The 18,782-nt window shown below is 42.6% G+C and overlaps 2 protein-coding genes across 3 annotated transcripts; both read right to left on the bottom strand.

Moving 5' to 3' along the window:
* Positions 1–875: 875 nt before the first annotated feature.
* On the bottom strand, positions 876–12,864 carry LOC138621601 (glycerol-3-phosphate acyltransferase 4). Of its 2 annotated transcripts, none has more exons than XM_069699771.1 (12): positions 12,231–12,864; positions 9,850–9,919; positions 9,445–9,745; positions 7,524–7,598; positions 7,350–7,439; positions 5,361–5,454; positions 5,105–5,220; positions 4,940–4,995; positions 4,730–4,815; positions 4,492–4,620; positions 3,861–3,940; positions 876–2,792 (listed from the first exon to the last, which is right to left on the bottom strand). In XM_069699771.1, the coding sequence occupies exons 1-12, from the start codon at positions 12,396–12,398 to the stop codon at positions 2,684–2,686; spliced, it is 1,374 nt and encodes a 457-aa protein (XP_069555872.1). In that variant the 5' UTR covers positions 12,399–12,864; the 3' UTR covers positions 876–2,683. The 2 variants fall into 2 exon arrangements, with proteins under 2 accessions (XP_069555872.1, XP_069555873.1); XM_069699772.1 differs by having other exon boundaries at positions 2,702–2,792; positions 3,861–3,968.
* Positions 12,865–14,647: 1,783 nt separating this feature from the next.
* polr3d (polymerase (RNA) III (DNA directed) polypeptide D) lies at positions 14,648–18,334 on the bottom strand. Its single transcript, XM_069699657.1, has 9 exons — positions 18,211–18,334; positions 17,063–17,230; positions 16,889–16,932; positions 16,645–16,799; positions 16,390–16,514; positions 15,910–16,069; positions 15,472–15,719; positions 15,243–15,395; positions 14,648–15,070 (listed from the first exon to the last, which is right to left on the bottom strand). Exons 2-9 carry the CDS (start codon positions 17,222–17,224, stop codon positions 14,954–14,956), a joined length of 1,164 nt encoding a protein of 387 aa, XP_069555758.1. The 5' UTR covers positions 17,225–17,230; positions 18,211–18,334; the 3' UTR covers positions 14,648–14,953.
* Positions 18,335–18,782: the final 448 nt, after the last annotated feature.

Below are 18,782 nucleotides of genomic sequence, written 5' to 3'. Positions count from 1 at the left end.
AACAGGAAGTTAGTCATGTTCACGTCTGCGGGACTCTTTCAACAAAACATCTCACCAAGGACAGATTGTTTTCACTGTACCCATCTTATCTTTATCTGACTTCACAAGTGTTTCATCATCATGAAGTCACCTTCGCAGATCTTATAGGAAGTGCAGTGCCGGCAGAAGTAGATATGTTTTCATGTGCGAGATCCTCTCTCTGCCGGCCCAGTGGAGCCAGTAGCTGTAAAAAAACAAAAAAAAACAACAACAAAAAAACCTTATTGGGACTCGATGGGTCTGTGCCAATGAGCAGCCTGGGCTCCAGCCTGAGGGGAAGCAAAGACTACTTGCTGGGGGGGGGGAGGAGGCAACTCTGGCTCTCCATGGTGCTGTCAGGGAGCCGTTCAACCACGGCATGGGTTACACAACCGATCCTTTGAGCTCCTCTCCCCGCTTCCTCTTACTCCTCCTCCAAGCACTGTGCGCTTTATTCTCCTGCGTCAACACATCCATTTGAAACTATTGCAACAGAGATGCGAAAGAATGCCACCATGTCCATCACCGGTTTGGTAACAAAGACGGTGGAAAGAGAACCCCTCTCTGAAAGGGGGCCGGCGTGGTTCACTGCGGCCAGAGCAGGCCTGGGTTTTGGATACGTTTTGGAAAGCAGCTGCAAAAGAATCAACAACAAACATCCACTGAATGAAATCTCATTTAGCACCGATTCTGAGTACGCAGTCCGCTGGGGAATGAAAATTTAAAAAAAAAAAAAAATTGAATTTTCAAAATGAAGCTCTAAAGATTGTAGCACGGTGCGGAGTATAAACCGGTCAGAGAATATCACCAGAGTCCCGGATTACTTGCCAAAAATAACACAGGAATGCAACAGCAAATCAAGTCAGTACTGGAAAAAGATTACATTTTATAAATAGCAAACAAGAAATACAAGATTTCGGTAAATGAGAGCACTGAACGCCATGTTTCTAGTTTTAGCCATGTTTTTAGTGGGACTTCTGCTTTGCTCACCCTGAACCTTGGAGGACAGATGTCGTTTTTAAGTTAAATCTAATGTTTACCATATGATGTGTTGACTGTACGCTTGTATACATTATAGTATACACATTTAATGGAGTGTTTGAGTACATCTAGTGTATATACAGTGCTACTTCATGGCAGTATGAACTGAGGACAGCAGAACTATCGTCCAGATTCTTTACTGTAGTGAGTATCTAAAATATCGTACGTACATCTCGACATTCACTTGTATCCGGTGTTGTGGGGCTTGTAGGTTCATGTCCTTCAGTCAGAACATGTTTAAAGCCTCTTTGTGCCTGCATCAGAGGAACAGGAGTAAACACCCTGCAGTCAAAAGGTAGAGTCACATTCTTGATGAACCGATTTGATCTAGACGACGATCTCTGATGACACCAAACTAGCGAGATGAAGGCCTCGGAGGGGGGAGGGGGAAGAGAGAACCTGTGAGGCCCTGTCCACCATGTTCCTTGAATCCGGCCTAATGATGAGTCCGAGCTACAGCTGCAGCCTCTCCTTGAAACCTCTTTGAGGCTGCCAAGTAGGAGAAAGGTCATTAATGGGGGGGGGGGGGTAAACCTAGCTTTTTAGAGTTGACTTAAATTAAAAGAGGCCAGATGGTAACTGCTGAAGCAGGAAGCCAGTGACAACATGTCTGTCTGGGAGTGTGTTCGGATGAATATGTATCAGCTAATTGCCATTATGTCCATGTTTTAGTCAGGAGAACCGTTGTGATGGTCATTATTCTACATGTCTTCCTGCGTGTCATGAGCCTGAGAAGGACGATGCTTAAAAACAGCTCAAAGAAACTCTCAATGCAGGGACTTTAAACCTCTTTACTCCAGTTCTGCTGCATTATTAGCTGAAACAGAAAGATCTATTACTCCATTAGAGTAACTGTTGGTGCACAATTTCCACTTCATAATGTGAGGACTTACACATTCCATGGAAAAAACACAGGAACAGATGACACATCAGGAGCTGCTGAGTCTCAGCTCCCACAGTGTGTTGATACAAGTCTTGATGTAAGACACAAAAGATTCACATATATGTTTTTTTCTCTCTTGGAAAAAGCCCTAACAATATGTGAAATGTAACAAAAACTGGCTCTGTGCCCTACATCATGGGTGCAAGCCAGTCATGGGAAAAAAAAAAAAAAAAAAAAAAACAACTCAGGTTTTAGCTGTAGAACAAACTCGTTTTTTATCTACAATAACTGTCCTCTGCATCCCAGGTTTTATCCAGTCTGAGACTAAAACACGGCGTGATGCAAACATGACAGTGAAATCTTAAAAATCAAAAATATGAAACTCTCAAACAAGAACAGGAACTTAGTGATAGATAATGACACGCGTTTTCCCAACAAAAGACTGCCACCGAGGAAGACTTTCTGTGTGCACCGTATTTTCATTTCTAATGTAAGCGAGGCTTCAGTCGAGCTCTCCAACGCGGGAGCAGCCGATTCCGAATGACCCGTAACGGCGATGCAAACTTAACATGCCAGGCTGAGGCAGTGACCGAGGAAGCCAAATGGAGTACTGTTGACATCGGGGAGAGAACCTTCCAGTCCAGGTGCTCCGGTAGAGAGACGGGCCGCTGCTGACTTGCCTATTTAGTCAGAGGCGCCAACGCTGGGTCTCTGAGCCAGTCCACTTCCGTAAAAGGTCCTTCAGGAGCGGCTGCGGTCCTCTTGGGTTCCCACCAGCATTTTACTGTACAGCTTCTGCTGCTCTTCCTTAAAGGTGTCTTTTACCTTTCCTCGTTTCAGTCCTCCATCCCTGCAAAAGAGTTGTTGAACAATGAATCGCGTTGTCAAACACTATGCAGGTCACGCATCCAAAGTGCTGAGGCACAAACTTGACACTTGATACGCCGTATCTTCACTGAGCAGAAAAAACAATCCGGCAATCTTTTACTGAGCACTAAATTTGCAGTGTTCATTTACATTTTGGTCTGCACTGCGTTCTCTGTGACAAATCAACGTGTTGACTTGTCGAACGGAATCAATGGTGGATTAGAAAATGGAAGATTATTCTGCAAAATGTAGTTAAAGAGTCAAAAGTGACCATCTTCTCATACATAATTTGTGGACCATTTTAAGTACATCATCCAGGAAATTATAGTGCACTGCATGTTTTCATAACTGACAGTGTGACACACTTATGTACTAGTACGGACTATTTTGAGTGCATAACTAAACAATTTGGAACACGGCATCAGTAAACAACATTTAATATATTCGTGGAACATTACTATTGTGCGTCTGAGTACGTTTTTCTTATTTTAATGAATCAGTAGTTTTGTATGTTCGTCACATGTGGTTATACGTGTGCTGATAATTCACGAAGGAGGTCGTATATACGCCGTGTTTTGTCTGAATTTGTACCCTCATGGTTGAAATGCACTTATTGTAAGTCGCTTTGGATAAAAGAATCAGCTAAGTGTAATGTAATGTAATGTAATGGGACTGCAGTAATATTATCAATGAATTATTGATGAGGCATTTAAAAAAAAAATTACAGCAAGAGAAGCAAAGCTGGAGCCAACATTAATGATGACCAAGTTCCATTAAGACACTCACTGCAGTGAGAGCAAACATCTGGAGACTGAATGAGCTGATTACAGTTGTTATTGTGTTATTGATCACACATGTGATTTTCAGAATGTCTGCCAATGACAGCAGTCTGGTACAAATGGTCATCCATGTTTTGAAAGCGTTTTTCACTCGTCAGAATGTATGCGAGATTGGTGCGTATGTGTGCGCGCGTGTGTGTGTGTGTGTGTGTGTGTGTGTGTGTGTGTGTGTGTGTGTGTGTGTGTGTGTGTGTGTGTGTGTGTGGTCTTACCACAGGAGGTCAACCAGTCCTCCTTGCCTGGCTATGGCTGCCTTTACACGATTGGCAAACTGTACAGCATCCTCTCCCTCCTGTTGGAGGTGACTGACATAAATAACACTGGCAAACAAATAGTCATAAAAAACATATTATCAATTTTAAAAGTCCAGAGGCGCAGCAGTATATAAAAACATTTTTTTAGTTCCTGATAAGTTTTGAAACAAATTATTGTCACAACAAACGTATTTTAAGTCAAAGTGTCAAACAACAACTAGCAAAAGGACTCCGGCCGTCGAACAGTAAATTTACTTCACTAGAGCTGAATGCAGTTTGCTCGGTATGAGGGGAAGTACTCTGCTCTCGCAACCTGCCACTCACACTCCCTATGGAAACTAGTTCATAAAATATACTTGACCAGCGGCACCCAAGTTCACACCATACAGGCGATGTCAAGTTTTGAGGACGGTCTTGCTTGTCAAAAATTAAAAAAAATAAATAAATAAATAAAAATCAATATCCAACAATAACTATAAGACAAAGGGAAATAAATAATACACGCTAAAGGCAAAACATGAATGTGACTGTAACATTTATCAAAGAATATAAACTTATTGGGAAGTCTTCACTTAATCTGGCGTCTCACCTCTCTCGACATGGGAGGAAGGTACCACACGCTGCACACGATGGCCCAGCTGCTCATCATACGTAGAAGGTAGTTGACCATCCCAAACTTGCTGCTGTTCCAGAAGGCGTCTCCAAATCGGGGATCATACTGTGAGGATCAAACACACCTGAATGAGTAATCCATAAATGTATTATTTTTGAACAATCTGCGGTCAAAACTTTTTGTTGATGGGTGACACGAGAACAAGAGGTCTCACCTTGATGGCCACGGGGTAGACGGAGGCGCCGATCTCAAAACTGCCCTTTTTAAACATCATAACTGACGTGTTGTTAATGCAGGTACCTGGAGATTTGAGGATTTACACAGGATAAAATGAGACTTGCAGGCTTTTTAAAAGAAAACTAGACGACTGTAGTGTAATTATAAAATCTTCCTATCTGTATATCAGATCATTGAACAAGCTCACCTTCTGGGAAAATGAGAATGGGCAGTTTAGATTTATCTTCTACATGGTCACTCAATCTGCAATAATAGAAGCGCATTAACTGAATGCCAAAAACCTTTCAAGGGAAAAACTGCACAAAAAAACTGTACAACAAAAACAGTATAGATTCAACGGTTGCAGTGCTACCTTTTGGCCACCAGATGTCGGTCTTTTACTTCTGAGCGCTCAAACCAAACGTGAGGGCAAGCCTTGACCATGGATCTCTGAATGACCCCCATCAAGCCCCCGTGAATTTGGCCAACCTGAAACGAAATAAACACACGTAAATAGCAACACATCTATTTCTAGGAAAAAAAAAAACTTGGCTTCAATAGACAGCTGCGATCAAGAGTCAAGAGTTGATGCTTTGAGCAGCTTCCTGCGAGGCGGATGTAATGGTTACCATAGCGTAACAGCCGTCGCTGGCCAGGATGATGACATCGATCGGTGAGGTGTGGTTCGCGACACAGATGCCTCCGTTCTTGGGTTTATTCTCACTAGAACAGCGGGCACAAAAAGACAGTTAAACTATCTATTATGTAGAACTGAATTGTGAGACAGCAAGTGTCAAAATAGACTTTTAATGCACAATAAAACAAGAGCGAAAGCAGTTCAAAACCAGTCACATTTGGTCCACTGCTTTGCTCAGTCTTCTTGGGAAAAACAAAGCAACCAGTGGTGTCTATGGAAAAAGGGTCTGACCTCCTGAGCATGTAAATGCCAAAGATAGAGTTTCAATCTTAAATAGGGACAGAGAGAGAGAAAGCAACACTTCCTATGTCAGGCGAGTATTTTTAGCAACAGACCAGCAACGAACACAAGTTACAACAGGCCGGGCTGAACGGGAAGACTTTCAGAAGCCACAAGGTATGATACGGATATTTGTGTTACCCGTGAGCACCAAATTTGTATCAGTCCATCAATCCATTTCAAATGACTATCCTATTTTTGGATTCAGTTTTTAATAAGAAATTAAAGTGGTTCAGTACTTAAAGTCCACACAGTAAACTGAGAGTAAATTCCCACTCCAGCTTCAATACATGAGCACACAAGTGTTTGTTCTTCCTTCCAGGTAAAACGAGTCACCTCACAAAAATGTGTATTGACGAGTCAGTCAAGCCTGCGGCGCTGTTAACCAAAAACAACAACAGCTGTTACAAACTAGTTTGTGGGCGAGGACTCAAAGCATCAACTTCCTCCTCCACATCCTGTTTCATGTTACGCTCCAATTGTCATTCTGTCATATCTAAATAAAAAGTTCTTCTCACTTAGAGGAAAAAGCCACCACCACCACCACCACCACCACCATGTGCTTGAATCAGTAACAGTAGACAAACCCACCTCTAAAGAAATGACTGAAGCTTGGTTGAGCACACCTCAGCTTTATGTAGAAAAAAAATAGCATTACTGGGTTTTGTGCTTCACCAAGTCCCATAGTGACTGTTAAAATGAATATGAATGTAGACTATCTGAGTCCATCTACAGGAACCCTCCCCTTTCAACTTCAAACTCTGGGCGCTCCGATTTCTTCTGCTAGCACACACTGGTTTCTGCTCTCTGAACATAACTCAGCTGCCATTATGTAATCTGACATGGACCCCTGTCCTGACAGAGCCAGCAGTCTGCAGAGGGTCAGATTGGAGAGAAGAATAATGGGACCATGTGAACAAATTCAAATAGTTTTAGTTTTTTTTTTTTTTTACACAGCATGTCCTTCAGGATTAAAACTTCCGTTATTAGTGTAACATGCTATCTGTTGAAATGTTGACTTTGTGAGAAACTTCGGAAAACAAATATTTGACCAGAAGGTTCAAAGTGTTACCATTTCCACCACTGCCCAGTGACACAGTGTCATTGATATATCAATATCTGAAGTTCTCCTTCAAATATTTTCTAGAGAACTTCAGATAGGCTCTCGAGACGCAGTACAGAATAGACACTGTGACATCATCCACAGAGTTGGGAAACTGCTTAGAAACATTGTGGCAGCAGTGTGAAGCAATCAGCCACCAGCCGCACCCATCATCCTAACTTTTTTGATAAGGACTCACCAAACTAGTTTATAAAGCAGTCAACAATAGAGACCCAACATCACTGTCCAACACAACCACATCTGTAAAGATGTTTGCAGTAATCATGATTTCGGTAAAATAATACAGTGTTTTGTGGAAACCAGTCTGGCCGCTATGGGCCTTCGATGGATAATTGTTTATCTTCCATTATTTCTTTTGACATCGTTACCACAAGTCAAGGCCATCTGACTTAATACGATCACTTGAGATCACTCCTGCTGTTGCATATACAGTTTCAGAGCTATCAAAATCTGCCCAGTCTAATGTATTTGTCACATATTAATGTACAGGTATGTGGGAAACCCGTTTAGGCCCTTTACCTGTCGTGGTAGGTTATGATGGCAGTCAGAGCTCTGACACATATTCTGTAACACATCAGATGGACGTTCTCACTCAGAAAATTCTTTATCCTGCAAGAAGGAGCAAGAAACATCACGTCCAGAGGTCTGATGTTTTTGAGAAATTAAATTGCAGTAGCTCGTGATCAGTCTCACCGTCCATTTGGCAGCAGCCCAACAATAGAGGTGAGGAACACGAGGAGGCCGACACCAGTGAAGGCAAGAGTCACCCTGGAGGAGAGACAGACAGACAAATTACACATAATCACTTAACAAGGACTCTCACAACAAAACACTTGAGGGACTCTGTCTTGGTACAACAATATTAAAATTGATAGGTCTTTTTACAGGCATTTAAATGCAAGAACATGAGTCTTAAAAGCATTCTTGGATATTACAAGCTTTCTCTGAGAAGAGTAACTACTCAGTTCACATGTAAAGGAGATGACTTATGTCACCCGGCAGAGCGGGCTTCTTGCTATCAGTTATAAGTATCGTGCGCTCCTCCGCTGCCCACTGTCGCTGATAATAGACTCCAGGACTGACAGGAGGGCATATTAGGCAGCAGTTAAGCTGGCCAACAGGCCGACTTAATCTGGATCAACCAATCATCCAGGGTTGGAGAAGGTGCTGATTAAATTGTGTGAGGATTAGAAAAAAACAAAACAAAAGAGATGTGAAGGTTCCATGCAAGTGGTGAGCCAAGTTAATATTCAACTGGACGAGTGCTGAATGAGAGAATCTATTAGCAGGACGGGCGAGTAGAACGATGTCAGTCAGTGCAGCGGTGGCCTGATTCGTCTCCCCACTGGCAACTGGAAATGAGCCAGCTGGGCTTAGGACTGAGTCACTGTCCCTGTGACTCTCTAAGAGGAGACTAATCAAGGATCTCTCTTACTCACCGTAACAACGTTTAATGTCACTTCAGATGAGTCTCAGGAATGTGCACAGTCATTATTTTTCACATTATGCACGACTACAGCTGTATGTTGTGTCATTACCACACACCATTTTAGTTATAGAAAAGTAGTTTTCCACGTAAATTCACCACTTTTTTTTCTTGCAAAAGGCAACAAGATACAGAGTATGCAAAAGGTTGGCCCGCAAAAAAGGAACCCGTCAGGCTTGCGCATTATTAAAAGAGGATGTCTACAGGTTTCATAAGACTTTTAAAGATATATTTATGCCAACTGCAGTAGGAAATAAGATATTACACTTGTGAAAATAAAAACAAATCAATTATCACTAGAGCACCATAAAACCCTCACATTTTGAGACATAAATAACAAAACCTGGGACGTAAAATGTGTCATTTCATGAAAACTGAAGTCCTTAAATTTCAGAGAAAAGGGTTGTGTGACTGCTAATTTTGGTAACGTTGTTGCGTCACAAAATGAAAGGCCTGGATTTCAACTAAAATCCTGCCATCTGGGGTCCTTTTGCTGTTTTTTCTCTTTCCCGGTCAGTATAGATTTGCTCCAACAGTCAAACAACATGTTTGTCAGGTGGGTTGGAAACTATATTTCCCACAGATGAGGATGTGTTCCCGTGTATACGTGTTGGCCCTGTGATGAACCAGAGGCCGGTCAATAGTTACTCAACCTTGCATCCAGCTTCAGTTTTCTTCGCTGCGAGTACAGTCCGGAAACTCCACTCACATTAACGTTTGCTCAGCCAGTCTGAAAGCCGCACCGATCAGTGTCGGTGCCTAAGTTAAATTACGTGGAAGTCGAGCGGTTTTTTTTTTTTTCCTAAATGGTAGAGTGGTGATGGAGTTTCAGTGCACGTGTTGGTCAGAGCTGAAAAACAGCTGCTCCAATATTTAAACAATTAACCCCCAGATGTACGCGCATTACGATGCAATGGCTGAAAAGGATTCCCTACGGAGCGTAGCGGGACCCACATATCCACACAGTGAATCTGGGTCTGGTGACACCAGGCTAGGCTATTTGTACAGGATACGCTATTTTTTCATTTCTAGCCCCGTCTTAGTGTTTGGTCTTTCCACAAAGGTTAATGCAGTGAGGGCTACTTTTCTAATATTAAACGACCTTTAAGTTGGAGGCCCAGCTAATACCTGAGAGGCAGCAGGAAACCATAGCGGATCAGCAGGCCGAGTCCCCAGAGGACAGTCAGCCTCAGGCTGATATAGTGGAAGTTGTTGTTGCTGCGGGTCAGCAGATTCCAGGACTCCAACTCTTCAGCAGAGAACCGTTTGGTCACCTCATCGTCCATGATGCTCTCCACTCCTCGTCGAGCAAAATAGAAGATGTCAGACATCTCAAACTCAGGGGCTGCGTCCAGGTCTTTGTTGCTGCCGCTCCGTCGGATTTCCTTGATCTCCTCCTCCAAGGATGTGGGCTCCTTCGCAATGATAGCTAAAACAGTCCACAGAGACACAATGTCCACAATACTCACCACTCAACGAAACACACCTACTCAACGAACGCATGCAAGAGAACACACCGATAGCATTTCTTACCATTCGAGTAGGGCTTGTACAGTGGGTGGTTGTTTTCTTTTGCTCCTCTTTCTATCCTCAGTGTTGCCCACTAGAGAAAAACAAATGGTACATGAAAACTGAAGAGTGACCTATTCTTTAACACGCTAATCAATAACAAGAATCGACAAGATACAAAGATTTGAAGGCTTCGAGGACACCATCTAAAGTTCTACAGAACAAGCACATGATGCTGGAGTATTGTTGTAACGTAAATGAAAACATTCAAGAAACTCTCATTACAGTGAACTGCTTACAGCTCAGGCCCCCCCCCCCCAAGTCTGTATATTCTGAATGTGGTTACTCATGTTGTACACCGTCAGGATGCAAAACATCAAGAGAAAACACAAATTCTTAATTCCCAGAATTTAATCGTATCTCGAGACGATCCTGAGTACATCCCATGAAAATTGGTGATTTATCTAAAAATATTTGAACAAGCACACACTTGGTCCGCTCTGATACAGCACCTACAGCAACAAAATAATATAAATGTATCAACAACAAGCCAACAAATTCCACGGGATGTATTCAGTCTTTTACACGAGTGTATGCCTGACTTATTCTTGCACACAGCATTGCTATAAGAAATAAACATTTAAAAAAAAAGCTTGCTTCTCATGTATAAGATGTATTATACCACAGTAAGCGTAAACAAAACAAAAATATTCTCTGATGTAAGAGCTGAGCCGTTTGTGTGCACTTGGCATGCTGAGACAAAAAGAAAGTGAGGGCCAGGAAAAGGACACGATGTTCTCCGAACTGAGACAAGCAGGAGGGGAGGATGGGGGGGAGAAAATTGGGAAATGCTTTGAAGGATGAGTTTCTCCGAGGTAACAGTCTCAGACTAACACTACAACAGCATGTGATAACTTCATGGTTTGTCCACATCATTCAGAGATGGAAAAACTGAATTGCAAGAAAGCTGCATGTTGTATGGTCAAAAACTAACGCTGGTATGAATGTCTGCACAGGTGAGAAACAGCAGAACCAGCCGCGGGCACTTAGAAAAAATATTCAAGGAATGTTGAGGGATACAGTGGCTTTACCTGCCTGCAGCTTTTGGCTGCACGTCACTCTGAATCACAACTTTTACCGGTAAATCACTGAAGGCACATATTTTATAAATATTCTGAAAAGATTTGTACATTTTCAGCCCACAGCACTGATATGTCAACTTGATTGCCCTCATTGCTCAAACAGAACAGACACACACATTACGAGTCGATCTAGGATTGTTTCGGCTTCCCTTTAAAGCTACCTTTATATCGTGTCGTGACAAGTTGTCTTATTGAGTGAAAATGCAGCTGCATTTGACAGCAGCGTATCGTTGACTGAACAGAGGAGGCGAACACGGAGAACAAACGCAGGGAACTAAATAAACTAGGCAACATGTGGCTCCAGCGCTGCTCGTGGAAAAAAGAAGGTTTAGACTTCTTTATCCCTTTATCAGATGCTACAGGTACAGGATTACAGCAGAAATACTAAAAACTTGTGTTATCAGGGAATAGTGATTGCAGTCACTGATGGATTAACAACAACACAATTTCTTTGAGCAACTAACAGCAAAAACTAAATGCAACTGTAGCTCGTGTGTTGAGCTGACTCAATCAAAAGAGGTCTTGGTTTTAAACCTAACCTCGCCTTGACATTTAACTAGTTTTAATATATCTAATGGAGACTTTTTGCAAACAGTAAGATTAAGTGCAAACCTTCGACCTTTTCTCAAAATGTAATGGCTGCTACTGAAATCATGAGCCAAGAACATCTCTCGTATCTCCCTCTGGTTCATTTATTACTGGCACAGGATCTTCTCTCGGCGGCACAGGATGGAAAGTGATGACTGCTTTACGAATGATGAAACACAGGAGCACAGCAGCTGTGCCATTAATGACATTCTCGGTAATGAAAACTGCAAATCAGTAAGCTAGATGGAGCTTTGTAGTAGAAAAGTCAAAACGGTTAATGGCGAGGTCTGTACCACCGTGTTCTCTGGTTACATAAAAAGGAAAGAATGCCCTGTGGCTGTGTAAAGTCTGCACGTGACCAATGCACGGACACGAGAAGGAAGTCATTATTTTCAACTACTGCTGTAAAAAAAAAAAAAAAAAAAATCTGTAGTTATACAGTTTCCAGGAAAACACATGTACATCCTTGAGAAACATTTCCGACAACTTTTATTAACCATAGTTTGTTAAATAAGGAGGAGACAGAATTATTTTAACAGAGAACTGTGCAAGAATCGAAGCACAACTTCCACCATATTTTTAGGTTTGGTGTGCAGTGTTCATTTTATCCTCAAACTACAGCTAACGTTTTTTTTTTGTTGTTTTCCTCATTTCTTCAAATAAACAAGCTCTTACCTCAAAGATCTTTAACAATGTTTTCATGTAAAGACGCCTGATGCCAAAGGACACCCCGAAGATGGCAGGCACGATGATGAAGACCAGCAGCAGGGTGAACCACACTGTGAAGGAGATGCCCAGCAGGATACACACCAAGTTGTCAAAAGGGTTGAAGAAGAGCACCATCTTGAAGTCGGAGGAGGGAGCGATGAAATGTGTCAAATAGTTGTAATCACAGGGCTGAGCAAGACGTCAGAGGAGGAACGGGTCTCCACCTCCTGGCCCCAAGTGGCCCTTATTATTTGTCACCAAAAGGCCTTCATCAAGATAACTAGGGGATGGAGCTCCTCATACTGAACAGAGTCAATACAAGCAAGGGGGACCATCTTGACGTTGCCCTCTTGGGCAATATCAGTGGATTTCATTCGTTTCACCGTGAATCAACATCGGACACTCAGCCGAGTCCAATTCAAGGGACAGGGACGATAAGTCTTGAGATCAGCTGCAGTTAAAATAACAGCCTGTCCTCGCTGCAGATGTCCTTTGCTGTTTGAGAGAAGCCTCCCACTGGTGAAAGAGATGTAAACAATGAAACAAAAACAACTGTGCACAGCAGGTGGTTCTCTCGGTCCGGTGAGGATCCCGGGGAGATGGGGGGGGGGAGAGAGGGGGTTCTGCAGCTCGGTATCACAAAGCACCTGCAAAGATGTAAACAAACAGTCAGGACCGCCTGAGCCGCAATACAATGTCCTCTTTGGCCCGAGTGCCTACCATGTGATTTAATAAATGACAAGACAGGAAACGTGTCCTTGTGTCAGCGTCCTCTGCGTGCGTTGTAAACAACGGTGTGCAAACATAACCCCCCCCCCCGGCCACAGGCTGCTCTGCAAACAAATAGATGACGCAGATCCTCGCAAAAGGGGGTCAACTTCATGAGCGTGAAGGACCAGATCAGTTTAAAAATGTTAACAGCATCGGTGCAGAGATTACCGCCAGCGAGAGGCCCTCCCGTCCTCATCCCCCTCCGATGATGCCGTAGGACGGCTAACGAGAGGCTCCAATCCCAAATAATGGATTAGCTTGGCTTACCGACAGTTAGCCGAAGCATTGCAAGGAACATTTAGCCGTTTCCAATTAAATACGAGCACGGTTTGAGAATCTAAAGCCTCCCGAAGCCACACGGACGATGTTAAAGACACCGCTGAAGTTGGCTTTGTGGCCTCCGTGCTAACAGTGGAGCTAGATTATTATTTTTTTTTTTTTTTGTCTCGCTCTGCTAGCGTTAGCTTCTCCCCAGCCCCTCGACAGGGAGGTCCGGGGACGACGTTGACACGCCGAGTCAAACCTTTTCGGTTACGAACCCGGATCCGCCGCGACAACTTGACGTCTTACCGGTCCCGGTCCGAACCGTAAAAAACACACGTAGTTTAAAAAGGGACTCGACGGTTAACCAACCTGCGGTTGAGTGACAGCAGGGTTTCCACCGGTCCATCACTTCGTCTTTGTCTCGCGGTCTGAAAGCCAAACTCCACCCGTCAGACCGCACGAGCTCCCAGCGAGCCGCTCCGCTCGAGACGTATTTGAAACGACCGGCCCCCTTCCCCCCTCCCTCCCCCCCCGCCTAACAACACGGTTCTGCCCTGACCCCTGGTGGCCAGCATGAGATACTACACTGATCCTCTAATTTAAATTGTACGATTTCTGACCACCAGTGATGTTTTGCACCGTGAGGGGGGGGGGGGGGGGGGGGGGGGGGGGGGGGGGGGGGGGGGGGGGGGGGGGGGGGTGGACTTTGTCACAATCACACAACTAAGCAAAAGACATTTGAGGCTGTGATCGATGCATGCAAATAAACAAAACAGCACAGATTCAAAAACAATTGAACGACATTTTTTTTAGACTGCAAAGGCTGAACAGAAAGGCTGCAGGGTGACAAAGATACATCCAAAGCTGTGTTTAACCTCCTACTATAATTGGCAAATTAAATGCTTTAGTCAGTACAAACAAACAGCAACTAAAAGAAATCAAAAATTTCTCAAAATTTGAGCAAATAAAGTTATTCTTTACTTACCTTTTTGCAGGGTATCCATCTGGCTCCATGTTTCTGGTAGCGTGTTAACTGGCCCCACCAACCTACACAGCATTTGTTGTTTGTTTGTTCTTTACGCGGTTCTTCCGCCCGGAGATTTTTCCTTCCCACTGTTGCTCATGTGGGAATCATTAAAATTATTGGGTTTCAATTTTGCTTTGTTAAATGCCCTGACAGGACTTGCTTTTTGATCTGGCGCTATATAAATAGAATTGAATTGAAAAAAAAAAAGTAATAATTTTATGGCTCCAATATGACTAATGGCAAATGAGAAAAAAAAAAAAAAAAAAAGTATATTTCTCTGATTTAGGTGAAGCAACCTTTTAAATGATTTAACACACTGGAGTAACAAAAAACTTTTTTAATTCACACATTTACATCCATTTCCAGTCTTTTCAAGTAAGTCCAGATATTGAGAGGCCAAATCAGTACTGATACTTGGCACACCATTCAAGCCTATCCCTCCCCCCCCAAAAAAACAACCTCATTTAATGTTTCATATTTATAGTTAGTGTAGTTCAATGTAATTACAGCCACTGTGAAACCACAACAATCAGCATACCTCTATTAGACGTCAAGTTCCAAAGGTGCTGTCCATAGAAACAGTTAACATCCTGTCATTGTCACCATAAATGCATCCATCCAATGAGCATCAAGCGTTGCTCTCCAGCAGAGCCTCAAAGTCTGGCGAGCAAACCATTTTGTGTTTGATATTCCCTAACACAGTCAAGTTGCCCGTTTTCCCCTCTGTCCGAACAGAAACCAGCTCCTACAAAAAAAGAGGACGGGGAAGGAGAAAAAAAAGCATGTCAGAATTGTGTGAATATATATAATATGATAAAATAATGAAACAATCATCTGAGAGGGAAGACAAACAGTAGAGGTGTCTAGAAATGAATACAGAATGGAGACAGACAGAGAGAAATGTCTACATAACGTACCTGAAAGAAAGAGCATGATGTTCCCAGAGACACATCAAGCTTCACTTGTCCCAGTATGAGCTGGACCCGGCCGGACTTCCTCACCAGCATCTTCCCGACAGCACCCTCCCGCAGATCTTTCAGATTGCAGCTGTTGTCTTCAGCCTCCTCTTCCTGTAGAAAATCAAAGTCCTGTTCATAACCTGCGTATCATTGCGTATTAAACTGTAGACGACAGCTATTTATCTACCTGAGACTCTGTTTTCAGAAGCACAGACTGTCCGTCCTCTGACTGCACCTCTGTTTTCACCGGCTTGTGCTCCTGCGTGGGAGGCTGGCCGGGCAGAGAGTCGGGCAGCTGAATGAAGAACAGCTCATCCCCTTTGCTCAGACTCCATTTCTGCAGCAGGTCAAGAAGAACTTCAGGCTCAGGGAGAGGAGGAGGCCTGAAAGTCGCCTCTGTCTTCTTTATTTCCACTTCCTCTGGCTCTTGTTTCACTGAAAACATGGTCATGTGTATTTTGGAGAGAGCAGCATGTTAGTTTCTGCTTTCACAAGCTATCAGACGGTCTGGAGACATTGACTGCTGACTTGGAAACAGTCAACTCATTACAGGACTTTTAATCGTTTCATCTAGTTGCAAAATAACAAAATGAAGTGAGTGAAGGAGTCAAATACACACAGTTACCTTCAACTGCAAGCTCCATGGGTTCACAACCCTCCTCCACCTTCTCAATTTTAACAGCAGTTTTACTGAACTCCTCCTTGAATCCCCATCCTGACACGGCGAGGGGAAGCTGCACGGGGCAACTCCTCTGCTCACTCCTCAGGAAGGGGTCGTCTACAAACTGAAAGAACGCAATATGAAAGAAAAATAAATTTCACGGAAGATCTGTAATCTCAATTATGGTTTATTTTTTGCAAAATTTAGTGTAGAATGTGGTGATTTATGTATCTATTAATATTCCTATTTTAAGCTTAGATGTGGTTACTTTTAGTTTAGTGCACATGATTAGTTCAAGGACCGTTGATCATTTCTATTTTTACAGTTTCTGCCAATGATAAATGGTGTAATTCTTTTAAAAAAGAAAATATGCCTTTCAAACCTGCCGTTGGGTTGTGGAGTTCAGAGGGTCAATAAAAGATGACTAACAACCAGCACACTCACATTCTCTGAATCCAACTTGCGCAGAATCTCTTTGGTTTCCTCCTCCGTCTCTCTCTTCTCCTTTTTAATATTGATGATGGGTGAAGGTCCCATGCTCGGAGCGTCTCTTTCACTTTCATAACCGCCTGTGTGTAATAGTGGGATTCACTTAAACGAAGTCAAGACACAGTTATGCATGTCTAATACAGATGGCTTAATTACACTTAAAAAAAAAAACATAAAACATCTACTAAAGCCAGCAGTGCAGACCCTCACCTCTCTTTTTCATCATCATCTCTGCAGGCCCCTGCTCAAAAATAGAGTGGGACTGGATGACCTCTGGGCGACCTCGGCCCCTGCCTCTGTCCCTCGGACCCCGACCTCGATCTCCATCCCTCCTGTCTCTCCTCTGCCCACCTTCCACTTTGGTACTGTTGTGACATACAAATACAATGATCAGTCAGAGAAACTCTTAAATACCTGGTCTCTCATGTCTCCATTTCTCTTTTAGGGCACTTACTCTTCTTTCACTTTTCGGCCAATTATGTTGGGTGCAAAGGTTTTCTAAAGAAAAAGAAAAATAATACAAATTTAGAGGCCAGACAATCATTTGGAAAAACATTACATGTTAAATTATTCATTCAAAACATTAGGTGTGCGCTTTTTCACATAATAGTGAGAAAAAGTGCATTACCTTCTTTACTCCTCCCAGGGTGAGGTCTCTTGATCGCATCGCGGGCAGACGGCCGGCAGGCGAGATGCCAGCTGCTGGTCGACGGCCCATCAGCAGTCCTATACTACCGCTCCCTCCAGGGGTTGGCACGCGTTGACCACTGGGGTCCCCTGAGTCAGCCATCCTGAACTGTGGCAAAATCAGCAGATAAAAGCCTCCCGTGTGTGACTGAGGACACAAATCAGATTTATTTTCTATTTTGTATTATTTTGAATTCGATTTAAAGTAGTTTTTAACAACATTACGACTACAATTCCGAGTATTAAACACAAATTTTGTTCCAATCATTACCTGATTAATAAAACATTTTATAAATGCAAACTTTTGTTCATTGTGGGAGAAATTTACAGATGCAAATGGGCAAAGCATAACACAATAAACACCTCATTGTGTATTTTGGACATTTTCCTTCCATTAGTCTGAAAGAAGACATGTTTTGGAAGGAAACAATCCCAAAAGTTTTTGCCTGCCAGGTCTCCCCTTAAATGTGTGCATTTCTACAATACATAGTACAATTATAAAGATAATTATTTGTCTTTTGTGAGCAGATACTAATGCCTACATACAGTCAATTACAATATTTACTGTCTCTCCATGGACATAATAAAGAGAGTTAAAAACTGGAATACAAATATTAAAGGTTAGCCTAGATTGTGTTTGTCCTTTAGCTCCGGTACAACATGGGCCTGATTACAGGCAGGCCTACATGAGCTAAAGTTGACTTTTAGGTCAACAAATGGTACACTTGGAAAAAACACAGTTTGCAATCAATAATTTCGGTGTACAATACAATTACTATCAATAAAAACATGATTAATAGGTTCAAATTCCGAATGTAAACATAATAATAAAGGAGCCCTTGGTGTTGCGTAACAGCAATAATCAGAAACATAAACAACTGACGGTCATTAAAGTGTACATACTGCATCACCACCTGGATCTGCTGTTGTGTGCATCTCCACCACAGCTCGTTACTCTTTCATTTGTGCGTAAAAGGCAGAAAACATGAGCAACACGTGGCCCCGTTACAGCACGAACACACGGAATTTACTGAACTTTAACGCTGTCATGAATCAATTTGGACGCACCGCGCTTCTAAACATACTTACGTTTCTATTCCTCGGACGTCCTGATGAAATGTGAATTCAAAACTTGACAGTCATTAGAAACTGTTTTGTGCTCGAGCTGTTTTCGACACCGCTGTATGATGATGACGATGATGCACGGCGCCACTTCCGCACCGACAACGCTTTCTGAGCTCACGTGGATCAAACCTGCGCACAGACGCGCATCCTCAGGAGTTACAGTATGGGCTTCCTGCGCACGGGAGAAATCTCCGATGTCGTTTGAATTAAAAGCTGCTGAATCGGCATACAGTGGTAATATGCAATAGAAACACACGGACAATAATATACATAACAATAATAATATACACAATGTCACCTTAATGTTCAAAGAACACGACATAACATTTCAGTTCTTATTTTCTCCATATCAGTGTTTCCTACAGGTTGAGTATTATTTTTTTTGTGATATATAATTTAACGTTTAAGAAAAGGCTGCAACAGTCAGTCTAATCAAAGACATTTTTCTAGTTCACACCACTGCTAAAATCTCAGTGGATATCATTGTTTTCCATATGTAAAAGGTAAAAATATACATATTTAAATAGAAATCCTTT

The sequence above is a fragment of the Brachyistius frenatus genome, unplaced genomic scaffold (assembly GCF_029030835.1).
Source record: "Brachyistius frenatus isolate BFR_SWC_R1_liver_20210118 unplaced genomic scaffold, ASM2903083v1 Contig_31, whole genome shotgun sequence".
NCBI lineage: Eukaryota > Metazoa > Chordata > Actinopteri > Embiotocidae > Brachyistius > Brachyistius frenatus.
This window is presented reverse-complemented; position numbering and strand designations above follow the sequence as displayed.

Coding starts and splice junctions, on each gene's coding strand:
- LOC138621601 (XM_069699771.1), bottom strand. CDS start 12,398: ATGGTGCTCTTCTTCAACCCTTTTGACAACTTGGTGTGTATCCTGCTG. Junction 7,599..9,444: donor GGTTTCCTGCTGCCTCTCAG/GTATTAGCTGGG, acceptor TCTCTCCTCCAG/GGTGACTCTTGCCTTCACTG. Junction 4,621..4,729: donor TCTACCCCGTGGCCATCAAG/GTGAGACCTCTT, acceptor TGATCCTCACAG/TATGATCCCCGATTTGGAGA.
- polr3d (XM_069699657.1), bottom strand. CDS start 17,224: ATGGCTGACTCAGGGGACCCCAGTGGTCAACGCGTGCCAACCCCTGGA. Junction 16,933..17,062: donor CCCTGGGAGGAGTAAAGAAG/GTAATGCACTTT, acceptor CTTTTTCTTTAG/AAAACCTTTGCACCCAACAT. Junction 16,070..16,389: donor GCAAGTTGGATTCAGAGAAT/GTGAGTGTGCTG, acceptor GCGTTCTTTCAG/TTTGTAGACGACCCCTTCCT.